Source organism: Lethenteron reissneri, chromosome 60 (assembly GCF_015708825.2).
Source record: "Lethenteron reissneri isolate LAM-NWPU_2019-01 chromosome 60, ASM1570882v1, whole genome shotgun sequence".
Taxonomy (NCBI): Eukaryota; Metazoa; Chordata; class Hyperoartia; order Petromyzontiformes; family Petromyzontidae; genus Lethenteron; species Lethenteron reissneri.
In genome coordinates this window covers 697,519-725,301 of record NC_083838.1, presented here as the reverse complement: position 1 = coordinate 725,301, position 27,783 = coordinate 697,519, and the positions used below count along the sequence as shown (strand labels likewise).

At 55.9% G+C, this 27,783-nt stretch overlaps 1 protein-coding gene across 1 annotated transcript; it reads left to right on the top strand.

The window, feature by feature from the left end:
• Positions 1 to 27,783, top strand: LOC133357821 (fatty acid 2-hydroxylase-like). Its single transcript, XM_061575962.1, has 9 exons — positions 1 to 63; positions 13,315 to 13,384; positions 14,745 to 14,805; positions 15,945 to 16,083; positions 20,931 to 21,073; positions 22,017 to 22,123; positions 23,405 to 23,577; positions 23,793 to 24,045; positions 25,382 to 27,783. Exons 1-9 carry the CDS (start codon positions 1 to 3, stop codon positions 25,459 to 25,461), a joined length of 1,089 nt encoding a protein of 362 aa, XP_061431946.1. The 3' UTR covers positions 25,462 to 27,783.

The window sequence follows — 27,783 nt, the reverse complement described above, 5'->3', positions numbered from 1 at the left end:
ATGGGGGTCCGCTCGGCCTTCACAGCAAGCAGCGCGACGGGCGGCGTTTGGGGGTACGCGTCGGTCAGGGGGGAGACGAAGACGACGGCCGGGCGTGGTGGCTCTCCGTGGTGGCCACCTGGTCGGCGTTGCTCGCTAGCAGCGCTCCCTTGCCCCAAACAGCCTCTGTCGGCCACCCGGGGAGGGCGGGCGGGGGGGGGGCGGTCTTTGGCTCGCGGCCATTGGGAGTGGCTGAGCCGTATTGGCGTGGCTGCCATCTCTAAGATACCGCAGTCCCCTGGGCCGCGTCTCTTTGTTTCCCCCGGCGCCCTCCACCCACACGCCGCTGTCCCTGGATGCAGGCGACTGTTTCTGTTGCCTACGGGCCGGGTCCTTGCTGGCCTCATCGTTCAGCCTTCTGGGGAAGGCGGCGGCGGGGGGGGGCTGTTGACTACCTCGCCTGGTATACAGGAGGGTCGTGGGTTCGATCCCGACCCTGACGTCTGCTGCTGCTGTATATTTGGAGTTTGCGTCTCTCTCTCTCTTCTCGTGGTCGCGTGGATTTTTCTCCGGGTCCTCTGGGGTTTCCCTTCACATTTAGAATCAACGTCACGCGTTGAGAGTATTTAGCTGCTGCTTGCGTTAAATTTCCACACGACGATGATGAAAAGCCGCCACTCCATTGAGCTGTTATCATTTGAGAAGCCAGGTCGCTGATGAAAAACAGCTCTGTAGCTTAATCGTGGGGACTTACCTGGTAAAATGTCATCGATAATCGAGTTTTTTGGGTTAGATCACGTAAATATATAATGTTGTTAAACCCGCCATCACCCAACAGATAATTAATAAGGGTTGTCACGTAAACAGAACATGCCAATTCGTTACTAGTGCATCACACCGGTGTGTTGGAGAGCAAATCCACAGAGGTTGCAACACACCGGCGTAGTGCTGTACTAGTGACGAATTGGCAAGTTCAGTTTACATAACGCATCTTACTAATTGTCTATGTTGGGTGGTGGCGGGTTTAACGACACATTGATATATTGAAGCGATCTAACGCAAAACACCTATTATGCTTGTTTAGGGTGTTGAAAAAAAAATATTTGGCCCCAAGTTTAAATACTCGGGAGAGGTGATCGAATGGCTCTGAGGTCAGAGGCAGGCCGAGCCGGAACCCGCTGAGAGGCCTGGGTTCAACTCCAAGTCTTAGCCGCTGCCTGTGATTTAAAAACAGCTTCTCCAGTGATTGAGTTGATGGTCTCAGCAAAGTCACCAATGGCTCGCATAGAGAGACCCATAGACTTGCATAGAGAGACCCATAGACTTGCATATAGACCCATAGACTTGCATAGAGACCCATAGACTCGCATAGAGAGACCCATAGACTTGCATATAGACCCATAGACTTGCATAGAGACCCATAGACTCGCATAGAGAGACCCATAGACTCGCATAGAGAGACCCATAAACTTGCATAGAGACCCATCGACTGAAAAGGGCGGAGTTGTGTTTGAACCTGTTTCTCCAGTCGAGCGATTTAATGGTGTCAGCTCGATCACCGATGACGACACACGATCACGCATCGCAAAATACATAAATGTTGTCCCACCATTCATTTGTCGAAAGTACTCCACCCCTGATAATTACATCTCGCACTTAAACATCCCTCCCCCCGTGCCTATCCTACTGCACCCCAGCTACGACCAGGCCTAGCACTACCCCTACCTTACCCCTACTTCTACCACTCCTACCACTACCCCTACCACTAACCCAGCTCCTATCACTACCCTTCTTTTTCACAGACGTGCATTATCCCCAACACCTCATTAACCACCCCACTCGTTCTCCTGTCACCACAACTACACCACCACTTTTAATAACAACAACAACAACCCCCACTCTTCATTTCGACCGCCATCATCCAACGTACAACCGAAATAATAATTATTGTAACGCGCCTTGCACCACGGCGCCAGACAACTCGACATGAGAAGGTCCGATAAGTGTGTGACGATGGCGCTTGGGGTGGCAGATTTGTGCCAGCGAGGTCGCCACGCGCGTTGCGGGTTGCGCGCGTGTGTGGGTGCGCGTTGCGCGTGTGTGTGTGGGTGCGTGTGTGTGTGGATGCGTGTGTGTGGGTGCGTGTGTGTGGGTGCGCGTTGCGCGTGTGTGTGTGTGGGTGCGTGTGTGTGGGTGCGCGTTGCGCGTGTGTGTGGGTGCGTGTGTGTGCTCCCTAACAGCACTTGCCCCTACAGTCTGTTAAGGCTATACGGGGGAAATCCCTGCACCCCGCTCCACTCACCACACTGCTGGCGGTGGAGGTGGATTGCCAAGGAAACACGAGTCAAGCCATGACTCAAAGTGGTTGGAAAGATGTCATCAACCACGTGTTGGTGGTGACGATGACGACGACGATGTCTGTGTGTAGGCGGTGGAGGTGACGGAGTGACTCTGCTTGGTGGGGCTGTGAATGGCGGTGGTGGCTGTTTGATGCAGGGGAGTGCCGGTGGGTTGGTGGCATTCACGGCGAGGGTGCCGTTTGGGTTGGTGGTGAGTTGTGTGGGTGGGTGGGGGGCGGTGGTGGCGGGGGTGGGGGTCCGGATGAGCATCGGGGCTAATATTTGTCTTGAAGGCGATTTCACGTCGTGCGCGCTCGTGTCGGTGAACTGCGTGTTCACTCCTCGCGTGAGCGCCGCAGGGCCCCGGCTGGGAGTCCCACGATGGGGCCACTCCCTCCCGTGCAACCTCCATCTTCATCTCTTCCTCCCTTTGCCCCCCCCGCCCTCTCTTGGCAGAGCCACCCAGGCATTGGTGTAGATCAGTGGTTCTTAACCCACGCCTGTCAACCCCTTATCGGTGCCCTAACTTCTTACAACACCAATTCAGACCTTATTGGTCACCCCGTGCCCCTAATAAATCTCAACGTTCATCCTACAAAGTTCCATCACAAGGGAGAAACACAAACAAATGGACACAAAAAAATGTGTGCCCGTATTGGAACGGTTGTACGCCGCATGGACCTGAACTCCCTGTACAAGAATACCTTATTTGTTGACAGCTTTGTTAACCTTTACTGCAGCCTTGCAGCCCGTTGCTTCTCAATCGTTACAACGTGTACAATGTTAATCCACACATGGGGTTTGGTGAAACAATGTGGTTGTACTTACGTGCCCGTGCGTAATTAGTTTTTTCGATTATTTACCGTCTAAACAAAAAAATCTGCCCATGTCCCGCTAACCCCAGAAGGGCATCTCACAGCCCCCGGGGTTGCGAACTTAGGAACCACTGGTGTAGGGTTAGAATGTCACGTGGCTGCCCCCCTTCTTTATTCATAAGCGATTCAAACACATGGGGGGCCCCCCTATTGGGTCCTCTTTTGTATGAGTTGTGGGTCACATGGGCAGTACTGCCCCTTCAGCACCTGGCTGTCGCGCTGGCTGTCTGCTGGGCCTCCCCTAGGTCGATTCAGCCGTAAAGAATGACCCCAAAGATGTGCAGTGCGGGTATAAATGTATGTTTGTGACGCTGCGTTTGGCTCCGATAATCGTCCCCGGTGTTGGCCGTGAGCGGGAATCAAACTCTGGTCGCCGGGATCGTAGCGCAGCGCGCTAACCTCTGTGCCACCGCTCCCCTTTATGTCCAAACACACAACAGGCAATGTTGTTGACCGCATGCGAGGTGTGTGTTACGGCCTGTCGGCTCGGGAAGGAAGATTTGTAATTTCTTAGATCCCCGCGCGCTTGTGTTTGTGTGTATCTAGAACTTCTTTTGCACTCTACGTAGCCGACCGTGCTAATCGGAGGTGCGGGGGGAGGATAATAAACTAAACGCAAAAATCAGTTTTAAGGAAATTTGCTTTCAATGTAGTAAAGTGGTGTCTTGTATTGTAGTGTATAGTGTAGTGTATAGCATAGTCTGTGTAGTGCAGTATGTATGTTGAACTTCTTTCGGACCACCGTACGTAGGCAACCGCGCTAACCGCATGAGACTAATATGATTCTTGGTGTTTTACAACCGTCAAGTCGCCACCGAACGACCGGCATCTGCGCATGCGGAATCCCAGGCGGCGATGTTGTGCACGTGCCGTGCGACCGTTGCTTCGTGACGCCAGGCGAGCGTGCGTGTGTGTGCGCGCGCGAGCGTTTTACTGCACAGGTACACAAACAACATACGTGCTTAATCTGTACAAGAAAAAAATTACGCCGACTGTAAATGCAACTGGAAAGATTTATTTGCACCACCAAAGTCATGGACAAATAATGGCCGCCTTTGTCTCCCAGTGCCGATGTTTTACCACAGACCGCACCGAGGCACTCATTTGAGGCTGAGTCGACCTCCGCGGAGACCCAGGACCGGTTCAGATAATCGTCAGCGGTGTTGACCGTGAGCGGGAATCGAATATGGGTCACCGGGTTCGTAGCATAGCGCGCTAACCGTTACACTACCGCTCCCCCCCCATCATTTATTTACACCACCACCACACCCTCGACGAGCAATTCGATAAATAGTTTAAGTTCAAGTTTATTTAGTGTAGCTAGGTGAGAGCCCTAGAGAGACCAGGCAGAGAGTGGCCTTGGGGCATCAGTCTGTCTGCTACAGCCGATGATTGCTGCTATGTTTGGTCCCAATTTAGTAGATTGCAGGGCTCATTTTCCAATTTGCAAGTTTGGACCGTGACGCCCACCCCCCACCCCCACGATGGCCAAATCCTTCCAATGACGTCGGGGGACCTTTTAACGTCCGCCTGCGATTAAAGAGAGGACGGCGCGTCGTAGCACCGTTAGGGTTCGTGCACAACGTGGTATTAACCAGGGTGGCCGTCTGATTCCTCCCGTGAAGATCCCAACAACCGGTGCTCTGCCGCCCTACCGCCCTAGTGCCCTACCACTCTGCTGCCGAGGTGCATCACCACCCCAGCTTGCGATGATTCCAGGCGACGACTTTGATTCGATTAAAATAACAAAAAAAAATAGTTCAAGAACCGAACGAGGGAAACGCAGGTCACGACCGCGTAACATTTCGGTGCGAACCGCCCTCGGACAGGGGACCTGCTGGAATCACTCGCAGCCCCTACCCGCCATCGTAGTAGCGATGGAGACCGGGAGTAGCATACTTACAGACGAGGGGAAGAAAAGGGGGGGGGGGCGAAAATGTAACCAAACCAAAAATAACATAATCGCAATATCCGAGTTTGTCAATTTCAGTTTCCCCTTGGAGCGGCGGACGTCATGCATTTGACAAAATGGCGGAGCACGAAGAGTCTCCATCCACTCTCCCCGGCCGTCGTTTATCCGACTATTATTCCTAATTTATAACCATCGCGCGCTCCGCTTTCAGATGCGCTTCTGCGGCCGTCTGGAACGCTCTTCCCTCCGATAATCGGAAGCCACTGGTGCTATGCACTTTTAAATCATCATCTAGATTCATGAACTGATTTCTGTAGAACTGCTTTTTGGTTGAGTTTGTTGTCCTTTCCCCCTTACCCCTGATTTATCATGGTTGACTACGTACAGTGTGAAAGAAATTCAACGTACACACAGGGTTAGTAAACATGAGCGGAACAAAAGCCACGCGCACACGGCCGTGAATGGCCTCAGGCTAATTGGGAGGGAAGAGCCTAAGTATGTGCAATATTCTTTCATGAAGTCATCAACCGTATTTATGGATTAACCTACGTACATTTAGTACATTTTTTCGAACATAAATCACTCGTGACACTCATTTCTTCAAAGAAACCCCCCACCCCCGATATTGCTTTTAGTTTGTGGCAAAGTCATGAATGTGTGGAATGGAGGGCCTAAAAGTGGGCCTACAAAACACGAGGATCTCGAGGCCTTTCTTCGCCTAATGGATAAATCCAGCCCCACATGCCCGTACCGCGTTCGCTGAACAATGTACGTAGGTATGTTGAACTTCTTTCACGCCTTACGTTGCCAACCACGTTCATCGGAGGTGCGGGGGGAGGATAATAAACTAAACCCAAAAATAAGTTCTGAAAAAATAGGCCTCTCTGTGAGTCTCTGTGTGAGTCTGTGGGTCTCTGTGTGGATCTGTGGGTCTCTGTGTGAGTCTGTACGTTTTTGTGTGAGTCTGTGGGTTTCTTTGTGAGTCTGTGGGTCTCTGTGTGAGTCTGTGGGTCTCTGTGTGAGTCTGTGGGTCTCTGTGTGAGTCTATGTATGCATATTTAACTTATTTCGCACCGTACGTAGCCAACCGTGCTCATTGAAGGTACTGGGGAAGAACAACAAACTAAACACAAGGCAGTTCTCAAGAAACGAGTTTTAAATCCAGAGACAATGTACAAGTACAAGGTCGGCAGTTCTTCTGCTGTGTTTGTCTCACCTGATGATGGTTGCTTGTGTTGCGATCGAAACGTCGTGATCTATCAATTTTCTATCTACGTGACTTTACCGAAGAACCAAAGAGTAGAGTAATGTAGAAGTAGTTGTTGGAGAGACACGACTTCAATAAATAATTTTGAGTGTTCATCTGCGGGCGATTATTGAAATCAGACGGGCCCCACACTCGAGTTACTCATTGTTACATCCTGAGACCCACAGACGGACTTAGAGAACACCCAGAGGCGTGGGAGAAGCGATTTAAAGAACGCGAGAGGAGGCTCGAGATTTAGACAGAGTGGCTACACCGATGTGTGGCACGGTGAGAGGGGAGGAGACCGGGGAGAGTGAACTCCAACTGTCTGCAGCTGCGAACAGGATCTATGGATATGTGTGTGTGTGAGTCTATGGATCTCTGTGTGTGTGAGTCTATGGATCTCTGTGTGTGAGTCTATGGATCTCTGTGTGTGTAAGTCTATGGATCTCTGTGTGTGTAAGTCTATGGATCGCTGTGTGTGTGAGTCTATGGATCTGTGTGTGTGTGAGTCTATGGATCTGTGTGTGTGTGAGTCTATGGATCTGTGTGTGTGTGAGTCTATGGATCTCTGTGTGTGTGAGTCTATGGATCTCTGTGTGTGTGAGTCTATGGATCTGTGTGTGAGTCTATGGATCTCTGTGTGTGTGAGTCTATGGATCTCTGTGTGTGTGAGTCTATGGATCTCTGTGTGTGTGAGTCTATGGATATGTGTGTAACAGGGTCTCTGTGGATCTCTGCGTGAGTCTGGATGTGTGTGTGACAGGGTCTGTGGATCTTTGTGCGAGTCTGGATCTATGTGTGACAGGGTCTCTGTGGATCTCTGCGTGAGTCTGGATGTGTGTGTGACAGGGTCTGTGGATCTATGTGCGAGTCTATGGATCTCTGTGTGACAGGGTTTCTGGATCTCTGCGAGTCTGGCTGCTGGCTACCTATGTGAGTATATGGCTGGCAATCTGTGTTGATCTATGGCTCTCAGTTTGGGTCTAACTCTCTATCAGTGAGTCTATGACTGTATAAGTCGATGGGCATCAGTATATAGCTCTGATTCTATGGCTATCTGTATAATTCTATGGCTATCTGTGTGATTCAATGGACATTAGGCTATGGAGGAGGGAGAGAACTTTAGGTGACGGGAACCGAGAAGCGACCGTTCGTCTGATTTGAGAGACTCGGGGCTCGGCGGTGACCATGAGGAGGGAGGGAGGGAGAGAGCCACTCGGGGCAGGTCAAAGATTGTGAGATGGAACGTTACGACGGAACGTTCGACGATGAGATGGAGGAAGTTCCATGGGGCCTGTTGGGCCAGGGGCACGTGCACGCTGTGTAGTAGCAGTGGGAGGCCACCTAGTGCCGTGTACAACAATAATGAAATAAAGTAGCCAGCAACGAGCGCCGTATGGGTGTAGGAGAACGGACTTCATGTTGAACTTCTTTCACACCCTACTTGGTCAACCGTACTTATCGAAGGTGCAGGAATTGAGTTTTCAATCGATGATTTGAAATTGCATCGTTCTCAGTGGCTTCCTAATTATCGGAAGAGCGTTCCAGACGGCCGCAGAAGTGCATCTGAATGCGTGCGGGCAATGCGGTAGCCGTCTTTAAACCACGTGATCCGGTTCGTCAGCAAACCCCAGAGTAGGAGGATTGTTCTTGGTCTGTGCGCACAATGCCGAAGACGTTTCACTGGGGGTCGCATCCAGCGCCGTCGCTGTTAACAACGCTGCACTCTCGCGTGGGGTTAGATTTGTGAAAGATTGTGGCATTATTCCAAACACGACGAATCTGAGCCCAAAGCCACGAGTCGTAGTATCGGTCGTGTAAGCCTTTGCGTAACATTGTAAACATCGCGTCGCGCGCCTGCCACGCACGGTGCGGGCACGCCGATGGCAGGACAGCAACAAATACATTGTACTGTACCGTACTGTAAATTCTATGCTCTCACAGTGATGCTGCCCCCCCCCTCCTTCAGTGACCCGGGTCGAGTGACAGCCCCAACCCCTCCCACCACCATGACCCTCAGGACGTTGGGAATTGCCACGGCATTTGTCTGTACGGGTGCGTGAATGCTGGGGGGGGGGGGGGGGGGTCATGATGGAGGAAGGCCGAGGGATTGGGGATGTGACGTTGGGTGCATGATCGAATGGCAGAACGTTCTGGATTTGCGGAATGTGTCGCGCAAAATCGGCCGTTCTTTCGATTCTCGGTAGACACACATAAGAAAAAGGGTCTAAGTCGAAAAAAACTAAAAAGTGGCGGGGCTGGTTGTTGTCGCTGGGTGTGGCGGGGTGGGGGTGAGTCTCCATGCGGCGGTTCACCTCGTCTGTGGATGGATGTGCGGGGCATGCGCGCGCGCTGTACGGGGTGGTACCAGAACTCCGGTGAGCAAACAGATAAACGATCGCCCTTTAACCGGCAGGTGACGCAACGGTGCCGGGCTCCGGGTCTGATAATACATCAGCGGTCTGCTCCTCCCCTTCGCAAACTCGTTTTCCTTCTGCCGATGGAAATTGGTCCCCGTCCGTCCCGTAGGGAGAAATATTCCAGGACGGTCACATGTGACGGCATCGGAAGGTCGTGAGTTCAAATCCTGGTTGGGCGGTTTTACTTGGCCCATCATCCCTCCGTGATCCGTAAAAAAAGGTACCACTTTTGGGCGCTTCTCGATAGTGCTTGTCCTATATATGGATTATCTTCCTCTCCTCCTGCCCCAGTCTTAGGAATATGGAATTTCCACCATAGTCTCACCGGGTGAGTCTGTGTCCATGTATTCTGAACGTTACTCTCATACGCAGAGCGGGTGGGCAAGTGCCTGCCCCACCCCTCCTCTGCTGTATGGTCGACCAGAGGTCACCTGACGGGATCTTGGAGTAGCTCTCTGGTGTCCGCTTTCGCAACAGCGTAAGAGTGCAAATCGCAGGGCCGCACCTTTTACCTGGACGCCGTTTTGCGTCACCAAAAAATTCAAAATCGACAACCACACCAACAACACGCGAAGCTGTCACCAGCAGAGACGACCTGCCTCTTCCTGCCGGTTCCACTGCCGCGACTTTTGTTGTTATTGTTGTTGTTGTGCGCGTGACGTTTCTGCGGCGCGTGAATTCTGTCTTGTGTGTGTGCGCGTGCCACCACGGCCACCACGGCGCAGCGCGCGCACGCCGAGTCCGGGCGCGGCCCTCGCCACTCCTCGGCAACTTTCTGCCTCGGTGGCGCGACTCCGCGGTGACGTCCATTCGTTGTGAGCACGCGGCCGTTTGCCCAGGCGGCGTCGTCGTAGTCGTCGGTTAAGTCGGCAAAAGGGCGCCGCTGTGGAGGGGTGAGGTAGGTGGGTGGATGGGGAGGGTGAGTGGGGTGGGGATGGCGGGTGGATGGGGAGGGCGGGCGGATTGGGAGAGTGGGTGACGGGAGGGTGAGGGGAGGGAGTGGAGGGGTGGGTGAGGGGAGGGGGGCAATTGGTCACCTGTGTCCAGATACCCGCGAGGTCAAAGGTCACGCCGCAGTGGAACGGGTCGCAGCACTTTGCCGACGATGGGGTGACGAGGTGGGAGCGCTGCGTGTGGGTGACGAGGTGGGGTGACGAGGTGGGGTGACGAGGTGGGGTGACGAGGTGGGAGCGCTGCGTGCGGGTGACGAGGTGGGAACGCTGCGGGGCAAGGCACCGACAATTTCAGTTTTACCACCCCACCCACTTCTAGATTTGAAGCTTTCGTGACTGCAAGGATTCATATTCTTAGGTTTTTTTCGATAAAGTCACGTAGGTAAAAATTTTAAATTACAGCGTCTCGACTCAGCGAGGCGTCAACACAACAACAACATCAACATCCTCTTCAGAAACGCCCAGTTGTTTGTTATCGGCCCTCAGCTGTCCACGTCTCCGTGTGTGTGGGTTCGATCCCGACCCTGACGCCTGCTGGATAGTTGGAGTTTGCATCTCTCTCTGATCATCATCACGGTGGCTAGGAGATGTTGACTTACTCGCCTGGTCTACAGGAGGGCACGGGTTCGATCTCGAACCTATCTCGCATTGAGAGGGGTAGAGTTACATTGCCTGTAGACTAACACTGCCCACAGACTAACACTGCCCACAGACTAACACTGCCCACAGACTAACACTGCCCACAGACTAACACTGCCCACAGACTAACACTGCCCATGGACTCACATTGCCCATAGACTCACATTGCATGTAGACTAACATAGCCCATAGACTCGCATTGCATGTAGACTAACATAGCCCATAGACTAACACTGCCCACAGACTAACATAGCCCATAGACTCACATTGCCCATTGCCTAACACTGCCCATAGACTAACACTGCCCATAGACTAACACTGCCCATAGACTAACATTACCCATAGACTAACATTGCCCATAGACTAACATTACCCATAGACCAACATTGCCCATAGACCAACATTACCCATACACTAACATTACCCATAGACTAACATTTCCCATAGACTAACATTTCCCATACACTAACATTACCCACAGACTAACACTGCCCATAGACCAACATTGCCCATAGACCAACATTACCCATAGACTAACATTACCCATAGACTAACTTTGCCCATAGACCTACATGAGCCATTGACAAGGACCTCCCCTGTGTCTGTTTCACTGCGTACGTGGCTTGTGGTGCGTGCAGCCTGGGGGGGGTGGAGGCGAGAGGGGGTGGTGGAGGCGGGGGGGTGGAGGCGAGGGTGGAGGCGAGGGGGGGGCGAGGGGGGGTGGAGGCGAGGGGAGCTGGGTGACGGCTCCAGGCACGCTGGGGCGTGGTGCCGTGCGCGGTGTCAGCGGTCACGTGCGCGTGGCTGAGTTATGGGACGGGGAGCGGTGGCGCAGCGGTTCCAACAGTCTGGTGAAGGTTACACGGGGGACCTTTGTCTTGTGTGGACAGGTGTGGCCTCACCTGTGAGGTGGTTGGGGGCGGGGTGAGGGGGGGTCTCCTTGGATCTTAGCCAGGTGCTGTGGGGGGGTGGGGGCTGCATTTGGACGTTCGTGGGGGGGTGAACGGTGGCGCAGCGGTTAGCGCACTGCACTGCAAACCGCGACCACCAACAGTTCGATTCCCGCTCACGGCCAATAATAATGACGATTATCTGTATCGGTCCTGGACCTCCTCGTGGTAGACTCGGCCACAAATGAGTAACTGGTGCGGTGTTTAGACCTCGTCACCCGGGGGTGTCTGGGCGTGGTACTGGCCACCCGACCCACCCCCTCGTGTGCCGTGTCGGCCTTCACACCTGCCCTAACTGCACTGGCCCCAACAGTCTGTTACGGCTATATGGGAGGGGGGGAGCCTTTGTTTTTGTCTACGAAAGCTCAAAGTTGCACTTGTGAAGACCGTGGAGATGCCAGGCGGATGATACCGGCAGATCCACACACACAGCTCTAAACTCATCACATTACTCAATACCATGTGTGGTCCTGAAAGGAAAACGATAAATACAAGTAAACCCGTAAAAACAAAGTTTTTCACTATAAATCCTTTATATGCGTGGCATCGGGGTGGCTAGAGTCCTCTCGTCCTCTGGCTTGAGATGGCTGCCACCTATGGGTCAGATGATTGTCTGGCAGCATTAAACAATTGGTAATTAAATATTTCATTTTTTTTCCCTAAACAGTGTAAAATTTTGGATTTTTTTTCTCACGAAAATGCATTGTCACGCACAACGAGTTTGTGTGCAAACTGTCAGCTCGATTGGATCTCGGGAAGTGGGTTCAAAAACGACCGAAAGATTTCCACGGTCCTAAGCAAGCAAGCGAACTTAATATAAAGGATTTAATAAAATATCAAATGACTGAGGCAGTGTTATTGAAACGTCAAATCGTTGAGCTATCATTTGTGGCCAGGTCGCTTCTGAAGAATAGCTCAAATTAAATAAAAGTTAACAATTTAGTTTTTTTTTTTTACCCAAGGAAGTCGCACCGAGGCCAAAATATCGTTTCGCAGGAGGTTCCTGCGTTGGGATGTTTGGCCAATACCAGGCAAAACTTATTTATTTATTTGACCTGTAGGATGAGGACACGGGGGAATTCAGAACATGGGGAGAGAATACAAACGTCCGTTTCATTTTTTTTTTCATGTATTAGGTGTAGCCCTGTGAGCCATTCTGCTCTTGAATCGGGTGCAACCGCAACAAACAAAAAAAACAAAACATGAACGAGAAAACATCTTAAAGTGAATATGTGACTGAGTGCAAACAGAAAATCCAAGAAAAGACAGCAAAATATTGCAGAAAAAGCACCGTACACCAACGCTGTGTGCAAAAATCCCAGTGGGATGCAAGTCAAACAACAACAACAACCACAAGACAACTTAGATTAAGGCCATCAGTCTAACTCTGTACTACAACAAACAAACATGGCCAACAGCAAGGGCGGCGCCCGAGTCGGGAATCGAACCCGAGTCCCTCTGTCCTCGTGGCTGGTTATGCCTTGCTGTGGGGGACGGATGCCGTCTTGCAGAATCCGCCAAATCATTTGGTGCCGATGCTGCGTTCACTGTGCTTTGTGCACCACTGGCGACACAAACGCCGCGACTCATTTGTCACGAAAACCGCGTGGCCCTTGACAGTGTAACAAACGGCCATTTATTAGGTGTAAATACATTGTCAATTGCTGGTCTCATACTCCAGAGGATACGGTATAATGCACTCAGATTTGCTCAGAGCACACGCGGGGGCGTGGGTAGCTGAGGTGTCAAAATCATTTTGATGACACAGAGGGCCTTGCTTGCGGGCATCACGTGCCTCCGTTACGGTGTTTGGACCCCCCCTCCCCAGCGCTGTCACCACCAAAGAATTTGCTGTGTAATGTGGAATTCGGGCTCGGCGCTTCTTGGTGGCGGCTACGCTGCACGCGCGCCGCCCTGTGAACCAGCACTGGCGGCAGAAGCCAGGGTTGGTGGGTCGTCGCTGTGGAACTCCCGCTCCCTGTGGTTGTGCGCGTGCAGGAGGCGCCGTACCCCTCGCTCGCCGGGAGGAGGCGGGAGGGCGACTGTGGGCTCCACCTGTGTGCCTCCTGTACGGTTGGGGGGATCGAGTGTTTCCCCCTCGCACGGCGTTGGGTTTCTCCGGCTGCTCCGGTTTCCTCCCACGTGTGAACAATTCGTTAGCCGGCCGATAACACCGGCAGCTTGTCGCAAGTTTGCATTCTCCTCGACTTTGGTTTGAGGCTCAACGAGGACACGTGACTGTGAGCTGGCAAGCCCCTCCCTCCGCCTGCCAGCTCCGCCCACTTGTACATGAACACGCCCACTCAACCGCTAGCCCCACACACACGGGCAGCGATCTGGAGGCAGAGAGAGGGACAGATATGAATACACGGAAAATGAGATGTGGACATCAGGACATCGACACAGACAGGCACGTCGAATAAGATGACCTGTACCTCGCCCTATTCTCACCACACCACACCACGCCTCACCGATCATAAGCACAAACAGCAGCCCGGAGGGTCTCGCCCCATCACCCCTTCTACCAGACCCCTCACCCCACGCATCGTCACCGACCCTCGCCACCAGAGGCCAACTCGCCGTGCCTCGACAGCAGCGTGAGACGCGGCGCGGTTGATCAGAAGTGTAGAATGCACTTGGGGATCAGAATCTGCATTGATGCCGGAGGAGGAATCCGATGAGCTGTGAAGCTCTTTTTGTTCACAGATGGTCCAGGAGGGGCACGGGGTCAGAAAGTTACAATAACAAACAATCGAAAACACGATAGGCATGCGAGATGTTGACTACCTCGCCTGGTATTCAGGAGGTCGTGAGTTTGATCCCGACCCTGACGCCTGCTGTTGTATATTTGGAGATTGCATGTCTCTCTCTCATCATCATCACGGTGGCGAGGAGATGTTAACTACCTCGCCTGATATTCAGGAGGTCGTGAGTTTGATCCCGACCCTGACGCCTGCTGCTGTATATTTGGAGTTTGCTTGTCTCTCTCATCATCATCATCACGGTGGCTAGGAGATGTTGACTACCTCGCCTGGTGTGCAGGATGTCGTGGGTTCGATCCCGACCTGACGCCTGCTGCTGTATATGTGGAGTTTGTGGTGTCTCTCTCCGTGGTCGTTTGGATTTTTCTCCGGGTCCTCCGGTTTTCCCCTCCACATTTATAAGCGACATCACGCGTTTTGAGAGTGTTTGGCCACTGTAAATCGTCACGTGATGAAAAGCCATTTTCGTCGAGCTGTCATTTGTGGCGGCCAGGTCGCTTCGGACAAAGAGCTTCAGAGCTCAGTGGGCCTCACCTGCTCGAGTAAAAAAAGCGTTTAGTTTATAGTTGAGTTTACTTAAGTCAAATCGGCAAGTTGGGCGTGGTGGGGCAAAGTGTGGGTACGCCCACCGTTCCCAACACGGGCCTGTCCGACGTGGCAGAGCAGATGCCAAGCGCCCCCTCCGGAGTTCGCTCGAGCCCGGGGCATCGTCCGCCAGCAGTGACGTGTGAGCGAGCAATTGCAGGGCTGCGCCTCTGCTGCCCACGCGCGTGTGCACGCGTGGTCCATCGGCCAGTCGTCTCAGTCAGTCGTCTCAGTCAGTCGTCTCAGTCAGTCGACCCGTGGCACCTGCCAGGTCTGCCCCGTGACCTGCTGCCAGCGGGTGTTCGACACTTAACGTGGCTACAACGTGCACGTAGCCTGGCACAAGCGCCGTGGTGACATCACGGCCACTTATTGGCTAATGGCTGTTGTCGTTATATGTGTCACAGTCTTTTACAGGCTACACGGGGGGAGGGCGGTCTTTGTCAACGCCGGGTGAGCCGGTTGTGGGCTGGTGGGACCCGGGGCTTCAAGTGCCGCCGCCCAGGAGGTGGAGCGTTGACGGGAGGGCGCCGTGTCGTCGTGTCATTGTTCTCTTGACGTGCTCTACAGCATCTCTGCTATGTGTCATACATGTAAAGCACGTCCTGAGATGTTGTACACCGCCCATTTGTCAATCCACTGCTGGATGGATTGACGCCGCGGGTGGCGAGATGTCAACTCCCTCGCCCGGTGCACAGGGGGCCGTGGGTTCGATCCCAACCCTGACCCCTGCTGCTGCTGCTGTATATTTGGAGTTTGCGTGTCTCTCTCTCTCTCCCCGTTGTGGTCGCGTGGATTTTTTCCTCCACATTTCGAGACACGCGTTTCGAGTGTTTGGCCGCTGTACATTCCCACGTTATATACCACTTAATTGGGCTGTCATTTGTGATGGCCAGGTTGAATTCTGACAAATAAACCTACCTCAGTGGGCCCAGACTCCAATGTGCCTTACTCCAAATAAACAGGCGACAACGTCGGGATCGAACTCGCGAGATCTGCGTTCCCATCTTGCGTTTGTTGACCGTGGGATGGGCTCCTCTTCCGGAACGACGCCTGTGTATTCTGCGGTTAGATTTTCCACGCACGTCTACCGTGTGCGTGTTTATCTGTGTATCCGCCGAACAGAGGGAGGGGACATTTAGTGAACAACTCGGAACGAAGCGCACGGCGCGAGTGGGAAACCCAGTTGCCACTGGGCCCCAACCCCGACGTGTAAACCAGCAGCATCATGACAAACATCACGTACCAGGACATGTTCACCGGTAACCTCACGTGACCCCCCCCCTCTCTCTCCCCCCCCCTGCCTGTGTTACAGCCAGCCGTCACTGAAAGCAACGGAGTCAGCAGTGAACAATCCGGTTTGGAACCAGATACTTCGACGGATATCGAAGTGACTTACAAGACCGTATCAACAGAAAATGTACGTCCGTGTCGGTGGTGGTGGTAGTGGTGTGAGTGGTGATGGTGGTGAGTGGTGGTGGTGGTGGTGGTAATGGTGGTGAGTGGTGATGGTGGTGTGAGTGGTGGTGGTGGTAATGGTGGTGAGTGGTGATGGTGGTGTGAGTGGTGGTGGTGGTAATGGTGGTGAGTGGTGATGGTGGTGTGAGTGGTGGTGGTGGTAATGGTGGTGAGTGGTGATGGTGGTGGTAATGGTGGTGTGAGTGGTGGTGATGGTAATGGTGGTGAGTGGTGATGGTGGTGGTAATGGTGGTGCGAGTGGTGATGGTGCAGGTAATGGTGGTGTGAGTGGTGGTGGTGTGAATGGTGGTGGTAATGATGTTGTGAGTGATGGTGGTGGTAATGATGTTGTGAATGGTGGTAATGATGGTGGTGGTATGTAATGATGCTATGAATGGTGGTGGTGGAAGCCCCCCCCCCCCCCCCTTGAAAATGAGTGAAGAACGCCGCTCTAAAGTTGCAAAACGGCCACTCGCTCGCCTCCACTTCCGCCTGCCCGCCCGCCTGCCCGCCCGCCTGCCCGCCCGCTCACTCACTCGTCCAGTCCCTGCCAGTTTCCTCCTCCTCCTCGATCAACTCCCTCCTCGTTGTCGTGCAACCAGTTCGCCGGCCCCTGCGACTAAAGAGCTTCACAGCTCATCGGATTCCTCCCGCAGTCTCAATGAACATTCTGACCTCCGTTGTGCAGAGTGACCTCTGGACACATTTTATGGAGTAGGGAGTGGTGGGGGGGGGGAGGCATCGGGCAATGTCTTTGTGGCTTCTGGTGATCACCGTCCGTGTCGCCCGTGGCTGCCGGTCTCGGCGGTTGTGTAAGAGGAAGAAGTCTCGCAGCGCTCCACGATGAAACGGCAGCGCGAGAGCTGGCTGTCGGGGTGACTTGGTGCGGTGGGGGGGTCACGGACCAACGTTTCGCACCGAGGTAGATGGCCGCCCTAACGTGGACGACCCTCTTTGATGTGCGCGAAAGCTGGGCCGCTGACGTAATTTGTGACCGCAAGGGCCGGCAGTTAACTTGTAAAGAGAGATTAATCATCACAAACTGTAGCGTGTGCGTGCGGTCTGGCACTCCGTCTCGTGCGGCGCTCGCACGAGTCGCAGTGCCAGACCGCACGCCGCGTTTCACAACATGTAGAGATGGGGGTGGTGGGGGGCAGGGGGGGGGCATATCAAGGGACAGCTGTCACTGCGAGGTGACCTTCCAAACAACGTGGTGAGATTTTGGTTTGCCGATCGTGGGACGAGCGTTGCTCTGCAGCAGGTGGCGTGGCGGTGCTGCCCCCTGCTGTGCGCGAGCCAGAGGTCACGTGTCACGCAATTGGGAATCCAACACGCGGAGCACGCATCATCGCTCCCCGAGGCGAGACCACGGAGTAATCATTGCCGCCCCCACCCACCCCCCCGGTACTGTCAGACCAATGTGGCCGCTAGCAGACCAGGTGCTTGAGGCACCTCGTGCCCCACAGGGGCCGCTGCCGCATGCTGGAGATTTGACGCAAGGCGCTCCGAGACGCCCCCAGCGTAAAGGAGGGCAGCCCCCCATACCGAACCACCCCCTCCCCCCTCACCTGACCTCCCCCCCCCCATATTGCCCCTCCCCCCCGGGCCCCAGCGATCCGCATGCAGCAACTCCCGCTGGCGGTGCTTTATGTCAGTGACTCCGAAGTGACGACGCTTTTGGGGCCAAACCGGTGCTGTAAACATTGCAACGTCCCGACGTTCGCCCGATCAACGTCGTCCCATCTTTTGTTGAGAGGTCAACCCCGGCGGGGATTTGAACTCGAGGCCCTCGCAGCTGTCCCATGTCCCCGGGCCCCCCAATGAGACCGCCCGCGTGTCAACTCACGGCGGGCGCGTGCACGCCCGTGCGCGTGTGCGTGTGTGTATGTGTACACCTGCGCTACGAACCCGGCGATCCGGGTTCGATGCCCGCTCACGGGCACCGACACCAGCGACGGTTATCTGAATCGGTCCTAGGCCTCCCCCATAGGTCGACTCGGCCTCAAATGAGTACCTGGTGCGGTGTGTGAACGTCGCCATTGGGGAGACAAAGGCGGCCGGGCGTGGTACTGGCCACCCACCCTCGTGTGCCGTGCCAACCTTCATAGGTGTTACTCACTAACAGAACTTGTCCCTACAGTCTGTTAATGCTACACGGGGGATCTTTGTCTTTATGCGTGCATCAAACCCTGATGACCTTTTACGGTTAAAATTAAGGTGATTCAAGGCGTCCTTGTTGGGGCAGGGATTTTTACGGTGGTGAAATCAGTGAGGCGGCCATTTACCATGGTGTAATTAGTGAGGGGATAATTTTGTGATGGTAAAAATAGTCGTGCCCTTTCTGAAACGACGGCGAGACTGCCCTGACCAATCCAGGGCCTTTGGTGGCTTGGGCCAAGTGCCTGGCGCACGCGAGTGGGCGGGCCGGTGAGAGAGCGGGTGAGCGAGCGGGCCTGTGAGAGAGCGGGTGAGAGAGCAGGTGAGCGAGCGGGCCTGTGAGAGAGTGGGTGAGCGAGCGGGCCTGTGAGAGAGTGGGTGAGCGAGCGGGCCTGTGAGAGAGCGGGTGAGCGAGCGGGCCTGTGAGAGAGCGGGTGAGCGAGCGGGCCTGTGAGAGAGCGGGTGAGCGAGCGGGCCTGTGAGAGAGTGGGCGAGCGAGCGGGCCTGTGAGAGAGTGGGTGAGTGGGCGAGCGGGCCTGTGAGAGAGCGGGTGAGCGAGCGGGCCTGTGAGAGAGCGGGTGAGCGAGCGGGCCTGTGAGAGAGCGGGTGAGCGAGCGGGCCTGTGAGAGAGCGGGTGAGCGAGCGGGCCTGTGAGAGAGCGGGTGAGCGAGCGGGCCTGTGAGAGAGCGGGTGAGCGAGCGGGCCTGTGAGAGAGCGGGTGAGCGAGCGGGCCTGTGAGAGAGCGGGTGAGCGAGCGGGCCTGTGAGAGAGCGGGTGAGCGAGCGGGCCTGTGAGAGAGCGGGTGAGCGAGCGGGCCTGTGAGAGAGCGGGTGAGCGAGCGGGCCTGTGAGAGAGCGGGTGAGCGAGCGGGCCTGTGAGAGAGCGGGTGAGCGAGCGGGCCTGTGAGAGAGCGGGTGAGCGAGCGGGCCTGTGAGAGAGCGGGTGAGCGAGCGGGCCTGTGAGAGAGCGGGTGAGCGAGCGGGCCTGTGAGAGAGCGGGTGAGCGAGCGGGCCTGTGAGAGAGCGGGTGAGCGAGCGGGCCTGTGAGAGAGCGGGTAGCGAGCGGGCCTGTGAGAGAGCGGGTGAGCGAGCGGGGCCTGTGAGAGAGGCGGGTGAGCGAGCGGGCCTGTGAGAGAGCGGGTGAGCGAGCGGGGCCTGTGGAGAGCGGGTGGCGAGCGGGCCTGTGAGAGAGCGGGGTGAGCGAGCGGGCCTGTGAGAGAGCGGTGAGCGAGCGGGCCTGTGAGAGAGCGGGTGAGCGAGCGGGCCTGTGAGAGAGCGGGTGAGCGAGCGGGCCTGTGAGAGAGCGGGCCTGTGAGAGAGCGGGCCTGTGAGAGAGCGGGCCTGTGAGAGAGCGGGCCTGTGAGAGAGCGGGCCTGTGAGAGAGCGGGCCTGTGAGAGAGCGGGCCTGTGAGAGAGCGGGCCTGTGAGAGAGCGGGCCTGTGAGAGAGCGGGCCTGTGAGAGAGCGGGCCTGTGAGAGAGCGGGCCTGTGCGAGAGCGGGCCTGTGAGAGAGCGGGCCGTGAGAGAGCGGGCCTGTGAGAGAGCGGGCCTGTGAGAGAGCGGGCCTGTGAGAGAGCGGGGCCTGTGAGAGAGCGGGCCTGTGAGAGAGCGGGCCTGTGAGAGAGCGGGCCTGTGAGAGAGCGGGCCTGTGAGAGAGCGGGCCTGTGAGAGAGCGGGTCGAGCGAGCGGGCCTGTGAGAGAGCGGGTGAGCGGCGGGCCTTGAGCGAGCGGTGGCGAGCGGGCCTGTGAGAGAGCGGGTGAGCGGGTGAGCGAGCGGGCCTGTGAGAGAGCGGGTGAGCGGGTGAGCGAGCGGGCCTGTGAGAGAGCGGGTGAGCGGGTGAGCGAGCGGGCCTGTGAGAGAGCGGGTGAGCGGGTGAGGGGGCGAGCGGGCGCTGTGAGAGAGCGGGTGAGCGGGGTGAGCGAGCTGGGCCTGTGAGAGAGCGGGTGAGCGGGTGAGCGAGCGGGCCTGTGAGAGAGCGGCGTGAGCGGGTGAGCGGAGCGGGCCTGTGAGAGAGCGGGTGAGCGGGTGAGCGAGCGGGCCTGTGAGAGAGCGGGTGTAGCGGGTGAGCGAGCGGGCCTGTGAGAGGAGCGGGTGAGCGGGTGAGCGGGCGGGGCCTGTGAGAGAGCGGGTGAGCGGGTGAGCGGGCGGGCCTGTGAGAGAGCGGGTGAGCGGGTGAGCGGGCGGGCCTGTGAGAGAGCGGGTGAGCGGGTGAGCGGGCGGGCCTGTGAGAGAGCGGGTGAGCGGGTGAGCGGGCGGGCCTGTGAGAGAGCGGGTGAGCGGGCGGGCCTGTGAGAGAGCGGGTGAGCGGGCGGGCCTGTGAGAGAGCGGGTGAGCGGGCGGGCCTGTGAGAGAGCGGGTGAGCGGGCGGGCCTGTGAGAGAGCGGGTGAGCGAGCGGGCCTGTGAGAGAGCGGGTGAGCGAGCGGGCCTGTGAGAGAGCGGGTGAGCGGGTGAGCGAGCGGGCCTGTGAGAGAGCGGGTGAGCGGGTGAGCGAGCGGGCCTGTGAGAGAGCGGGTGAGCGGGTGAGCGAGCGGGCCTGTGAGAGACTGGGTGAGCGGGTGAGCGAGCGGGCCTGTGAGCGAGCGAGTGGACGAATGGTCGAGCGGGTGAGCGTGCAGTTGGGCGAGCTTTGTGTCATTGTCGTGTTCCCGGCAGGACCTGGTGGACTGGAGCAAGCCGTTGCTGTGGCAGGTGGGGCACCTCCGGGAGAAGTACGACGAGTGGGTGCACCAGCCGGTGGACCGGCACATCCGCCTCTTCGGCTCTGACCTCGTCGAGTCTTGGACCAAGACCTCGTGGTGAGTGGGGGGACGTGGGTCGGGGAGGGGGAGCACAGACAATGGCGATGACAGCTGATAAAACCCAAAAATATTTTTTTAAACATTTTTTATTTTACCAGGTAAGGCCTACTGAGCTGCATAGATATTTGTGATATCCAGAAGCAACCTGGATATCACAAATGGAAGCTCGACACAGTGGTGGCTTATCTACATGGGGAAATGTACAGCAGGCAAATACTCTAGATGCACGTTGATTATAAATGTGGGGGGACAAAACGGAAGACCCGGTGAAAGATCCCCGTGACCAGCAGTGCTGGATGAAGCTCGTGGCGGGGCCTGTAGCATGATGTTATAAAGGGGCCCTAAATAAAAACAAAACACGTAAATATTAAAATACAAAAATTTTACTTGCAAAGTAAAGTAATTGTATTTTTACATTTGCTATACAGCCAGATAATACGACACATCGCTAACCTTAAATACACAGTCGATTGTAAAATTTAAGGCAGCATAGTACTATAGTAATAGAGCAAGTGCAGAATCATTGAACCGGAATTGCTAGCTCGAAAGCATTTCGCGCGGGGCTCTTGAAAGTGTGGGGTCCGTAGCATACGTAGCTACTTGTGCTACGAGGATAATCCGGCACTGGCGACCAGGGGGAGAACATACAACATGCAAGCGTCAGGGTGGGGATCGAACCCACGACCTCCTGTATACCAGGCGAGGTAGTTCACATCTCGCCACAGCATCAAGAATACTGGCAGAGAAGACCAGCAAATTGAATCAAGGTTGCCCGAAACTTGACGATAAGAAACCCAGCGCCAAGAGAGTTGCCTTGCTGGCGGCCCAAGGCCAGAACGTCACCGGCGTGCCTCGCCCTGCCGCCTGCTCTCACCACGGTTATCAGTGCGTTGTCGTAGTTGCGCGTGTCTCACACCGCCTCACTGCGCCGTGTGTCCAGGTACGTGGTGCCGAGCGTGTGGCTGCCGGTGGTGCTGCTGTGGAGCGTTTGGTGCAACCGCGAGTTGGCACGTGGCGACACGGCCCTGCACCCTCCGCTGCTGACCAGTGAGTGCACCGTTCACGCGCCCACGCACGTGCCCACACACGTGCCCACACACGTGCCCACGCACCTGCGCACGCACGTGCCCACGCTCACCCACGCTCGTGCCCACGCACGCGCCCACGCACGCGCCCACGCTCACCCACGCTTGTGCCTACGCACGTGCCCACGCTCACCCACGCTCGTGCCTACGCACGCGCCCACGCACGCGCCCACGCACGCCAACATGCACGCCAACATGCACGCCCGTGCACTTGCCCAAGCAGTTTCCTCATCCAGGCGAGAGTCCAGCTCAAGTATGGTTACACAGGTCTACAGCCAAAATGCTTCCGAAAAAAATGTAGTCCAACTTTAGTCATTCTGGGCCACTCAGAATGAAAATGATGCTTTAAATTGTTGACTGGCTCTAGCCTTCAAGATACGCTCCTGGGTCAGTATATACGACCCTTGACTTGGGAATAGCGGAGGATAAGCGAGTTGTAACGGGAAGGGATCTCAGCTTAAACCAGAAATGACTAAATACATATTGGACTGGATCTGTGAATATATCTATGACTGGGCTTGGACAGTACCTGCTTTTTGAGCACAACAATGAATGATGCAACCTGAACCTGGTATTGCATCATCCATGATATGAATTACATCCCTCTGCTGAACAAATTGCCCCATGTCAGCTCTAGAAATCAGACAGTGTCGTGCTCTCTTATTTGTCAGTGTTTGATTTTGCAAAGGGACACATTTCTGTTTAGCCAAAGTGAGCAGAGATGCCTCGTACTTGTGTGAACAAAGCAGATCACTTCTGCTCTGCTTGTGGTGAAGTGAGTTTTGCATCACAAAGCGCACTATAACCACTACGTTTAAGAAAGCCTATCACCTTTATTTTGGCTGCAAAAAGCAGTGGCCAAACACTCTAAACGCATGATGTCGAGTCTAAATGTGGAGGGGAAAAAGTAGAGAACCCGGAGAAAAATCCACGCAACCACGGGGATAACATGCACACTCCAAATATACAGCATGTGTCAAGGTCGGAATCGAACCCACGACCTCCTGTACACCAGGCGAGGTAGTTAACAACTCATCGCCACCGTGGCGCGCGAGGCAAAGCCGGCCGGGCGTGGTGCTGGCCACCCCTCCCCCTCGTGCACCGTGCCGGCCTTCATAGGTGCTACTCGCTAACAACACTTGCCCCAACATTCCGTTAAGGCTACACGGTGGTGGCGGTGGTGGTGGCGGTGGCGGTGGCGGTGGTGGCCGTGATGGTGATCTTTGCGTGTTTGTCTTTGTAGGCGTGAGCGTGACCGTGGGGCAGGAGTGGTTCCCCTTCCTCTTCCTCCTGGGCATGTTCATCTGGTCCTTTGTGGAGTACAGCCTCCACCGCTTCCTCTTCCACATGACGCCGCCCGCCAACAACTACTACCTCATCACGCTGCACTTCCTGCTGCACGGGCAGCACCACAAGGTGAGCGACCATGACCCCCCCCCCCCCCTCTCCTCACCGATCTCTGCTCCATCTCCTATCTCTCCACCCTCACCTGCCTCTCCATCCTCACCTGCCTCTCCACCTCCCCCCTCACCTCTCCACCCTCACCTGCCTCTCCACCCTCACCTGCCCCTCCAACCTCACCTGCCTCACCGACCTCTCCCCCTCACCTCTCCCCCTCTCCGGCTGCACAGTCCCCGTTCGACGGCTCCCGCCTCGTCTTCCCCCCGCTGCCGGCGTCCCTCTTCGTGGCGCTCTTCTACATCGGCTTCCGCCTGGCGCTGCCGAGCGCCGTCACGGGCTCGCTGATGGTGGGCGGCCTGGCGGGCTACGTGATCTACGACCTGACGCACTACTACCTGCACTACGGAGCGCCGCGCCGCGGCACCTACCTCTACCACCTCAAGGCCTACCACGTCAAGCACCACTTCGAGCACCAGAAGCTCGGTAGGTCGCAGGTCGCGGCGACACCGCCATGTGTGACCCCTTGGGGTGGAGGGTGGCGGCAAGACCGCCCTCGCGCAGAGTTGCGACGACGTACGTGTACGTCGTCGCAACGGAACCAGAAGAACATCTGAAATGAAATAACTGTATCGGTAGCGAGGCTCCCCGGCAAGGCCGTGCGGGAGGGCTGCGTGTGGCACAGCTCGTCGCCGGCTACCGTCGGGTGACAGCGGCGGTCGTGCGGCTGCGGTTCTCTGCGGCGAGTCACGACGTCGTTAAAAACAGCGGCGCTGCTGCTGCTGCTGTAGCTGCTGTAGCTGCTGTAGCTGCTGCTGCTGTAGCTGCTGTTGCTGCTGCTGCTGCTGTAGCTGCTGTAGCTGCTGCTCTAGCTGCTGTTGCTGCTGCTGCTGCTGTTGCTGCTGTAGCTGTTGTAGCTGCTGTTCTAGCTGCTGTTGCTGCTGCTGCTGCTGTAGCTGCTGTAGCTGCTGCTCTAGCTGCTGTTGCTGCTGCTGCTGTTGCTGCTGTAGCTGTGGCTGCTGCTGCTGCTGCTGCGCCTCTCTAAGTCAATTGGAGTTGTCTCGGAACGGGGGAGAGGGTTCAGTTCTTGCTCCCTTACCGTCCCCTCCCCACAGAACAGTAAAACACAACCCCCCACTCGTGGTGGGGGGGTCCCCACTTGGGTGAGGCAGTGAACCCAATCCCCTCCCTCCTCCAGACCCAGGAGCACAGAGCTTGGTCTGCGGTGGCTAGGAGATGTGAACAACCTCATTTGGCATACAGGAGGTCGTGGGTTCCATCCATTCCCGGACGCCTGCTGCTGTATATTTGGAGTTTGCATGGTTCTCTCTGTGGTCGCGTGGATCCTCCGGGTTTCCCCCTCCACATTTAGAATGAACATCACGCGGTTTAGAGTTTTTGGCCACTATAAATTTCCACGTGATAAGCCGCTTCATTTGGGCTATAATTTGTGATAGCCAGTTCGCTTCTGAAAAAAAAGAGTTACATAGTTCAGTGAGCCTTACCTGGTAAAATGGAAACAGTTTAGTTCAAGTTCTTCCCCCTTTATCTTCCCCTCCCCACAGAACAGTACACACAACCCCCCGCTCGTGGTGGTCCCCACGTGTGTGGGGCAGCGAGCCCAATCCCCCCTCCCTCCTTTAGACCTAGGCACACGGCGTTTCGGAACTTCTGTCCGCAGAGTTTCCGTACCGCCCCTGCCTGCGTCGCGGTTTGTGCTCTGTCCCGGGCTCTTATTGAAATAGAATAAAAACGTGTGTGTGTGTGTGTGTGGCGGGCTGGGTGGCGTGCCCCCGTGTGTCTCCGTGTGTCCGGCGAGCAGGCTTTGGCATCACGAGCAAGCTGTGGGACTTCCCCTTCCAGACGCTCATCCCCAAGGAGACGTTTGAGAAGTCTCACTGACGCCCGCGCGGCAAGCCGCTGCCACCGCTCCTCCTCCTCCTCTCCCTCCCCGGGGCAACGTCTCGATTCTCAAGACTGGTCGTCTCACTCCGGCCCGCAGCGATGGGGGGGGGGGGGATACCGTGGGGGGGGGGGGGATATGGGGGGTGGGCGGCGGGTGTGTGTGAGTGGGGAGGGGGCGAACGCCACCACTTTGACCTCCGCAGCATCGAGGGGATCATCTCCTCCCCCGCCCTGCCGCTCTTCTCTGTCTTACCGAGTCCGTGCCTTTGATGATGATGATGATGATTGTTGATTTCACTATTTACATATCTCCCATTCCACTGCAAAGTCCTTCACACACGAGGATCCCTTCCCTTTGTGCATCCTCCCACCCTTGACCTCTCACCCTTGACCTCCCACCCTTGACCTCCCAGGCATGCCCCCCACCAACCAATATACTACTCCGCCCCCCCCCATGGTCACTTGCCATCACTACTCCTGGCACGTCCGTCACCTGGCCCCTGTCCATCTCCGCGAGCCCCCCCCCACCGCCACCCCTCCCACTACCCCTCCTCCCCACCCCCACTTCGTGTGTTTATTGTAAAAAAAATAATTAAAAAGATAAACGGGGGGGGGGGGGGTTGATATAGAAAAAATGGTGAAGTGGCTAATGAGAATTAGCGGCGATGTTGCTGCTCCCCCACGCTCTCCGGCACGGCGCACTGTGATTGGCTTTTGCTCTGTGATGCGACTGATTGGCCCGTCTGCCCACCCGTGTAGATATATATAATATGTGTGTGTGCGCGTGCGTGTGTAATAATTGTTTAATCGACGCATCCCGTTTATATATAATCTGCATATACACCATCGCCTCTACTTTCATGTTGGTATTTTTTTCTAAACTTTTTTTTATTAACGCAACCAACCACCCCCCCTCCCCCCCGTCGATAACCGACGGGTTACGGAACGGACGCAGTAACGTGGAACGGTGCACAAGCCCTCTCGCTCTGTGTTGTGCCTTGAAACATCACGGCAACCCCGGGGGTCATCCACCAGGGCCAGCCACGGTCTGACGAGCGACTGGGGAAGGGAGGGGTCAGGCAGGGGTCAGGCAGGGGTCAGGCAGGGGTCAGGCTGGGGTCAGGCTGGGGTCAGGCTGGGATTAACCAGGGTAAGGTTGGGGTCAGGCTGGGGTTGGCCAGGTAAGGTCAGATCAGGTTCAGGCTGGGTTAACCAGGGTCAAGCCGGGGTTAACCAGGCCGGGGTCAACCAGGGTCAAGCCGGGGTCAGGCCGGGGTCAACCAGGGTCAGGCCGGGGTCAACCAGGCCGGGGTCAACCAGTCAGGCCGTGGTCAACCAGGCCGGGGTCAACCAGGGTCAGGCCATGGTCAACCAGGACCAGGCCAGGGTCAGGGTGAGAGTGTGCGATGGTAGAAGCGGAGCCATAATAATAATGCCTGGGAATGAACGCGCGGCACGAAGCTCGGTGTTTGTGCACTACAATAAGCTGGTGTCGAGATGGCCGTCGCCACTATTTATGACTCCAAAAGCATCATAACTTCTCTTTGCTCTTTTTTGCGTTAAATTTATTTTAATTTAATTTACACTTCGTACCTTCAGTTTTCTTCCCCCCTCCCTCCCCCACCACCACCTCTGCTGTTGTTGTAACAACGAAATGGGAGCAATGACGTCTACCGACTTTGAGTTCCTGTGTTCGACGCGCAGCGCGCGTGAGACCCGCCAAGAGGGTTCCAGACGGGGTGCCCGCAACGCCTCGCTCGTGCCAATCGCTACGGGGGTAGACTCCTGCCCTCTTAGGGGACCACCACACCCCTCACCCCCCCCCCCCCGATCCTCTGTAAGAATGTGTGTTTGGCCTACTCTTTCAGATGATCTCGGGAGAGGTTGTGGCGGGGGAGGGGGGGAGAAGGGAGGGGGGGTACCCATACTTTACTGCAGTGCATGCAACCGCCGATTGATGATCTTGTAAACCAATTTACTGGCGAGAAAAAAAGAAAGGTCTTAATCGCACCCACGGTGTCCTCTCACCCTGCCGTGCGCCCCCCCTCCCTGCCCCCCACTCCGGGGGTGGGGAGGCCGGGAAATAAAAAAATACTCGCTGAGTCGTTGCCTGAACGGAGTGAGCCCGGGGGGGGCTGAGCCGGGGGGGGGGGGGGGGCGGCGAGCGACAAAATGCAAACAGAGCAACTTTTTTAAAAAATGCCATAGCCTATTTTGTGAATAATAAACTTTAAAAGAAACTATATATATGTACGTTGGGGGTAACAACTTTGTAGGTTTTAAAGAAAAGGAACGTGAATAAATGTAAACTGTATTATC

What these genes read in the sequence shown, in the direction of transcription:
- LOC133357821 (XM_061575962.1), top strand. Translation starts at nt 1, where the DNA reads ATGGGGGTCCGCTCGGCCTTCACAGCAAGCAGCGCGACGGGCGGCGTT. An exon ending in GCGTTTGGGGGTACGCGTCG is followed by an intron (nt 64 to 13,314) that starts GTCAGGGGGGAG and finishes GTGCGCGTGCAG; the next exon opens with GAGGCGCCGTACCCCTCGCT. An exon ending in TCTTGGACCAAGACCTCGTG is followed by an intron (nt 21,074 to 22,016) that starts GTGAGTGGGGGG and finishes CCGTGTGTCCAG; the next exon opens with GTACGTGGTGCCGAGCGTGT.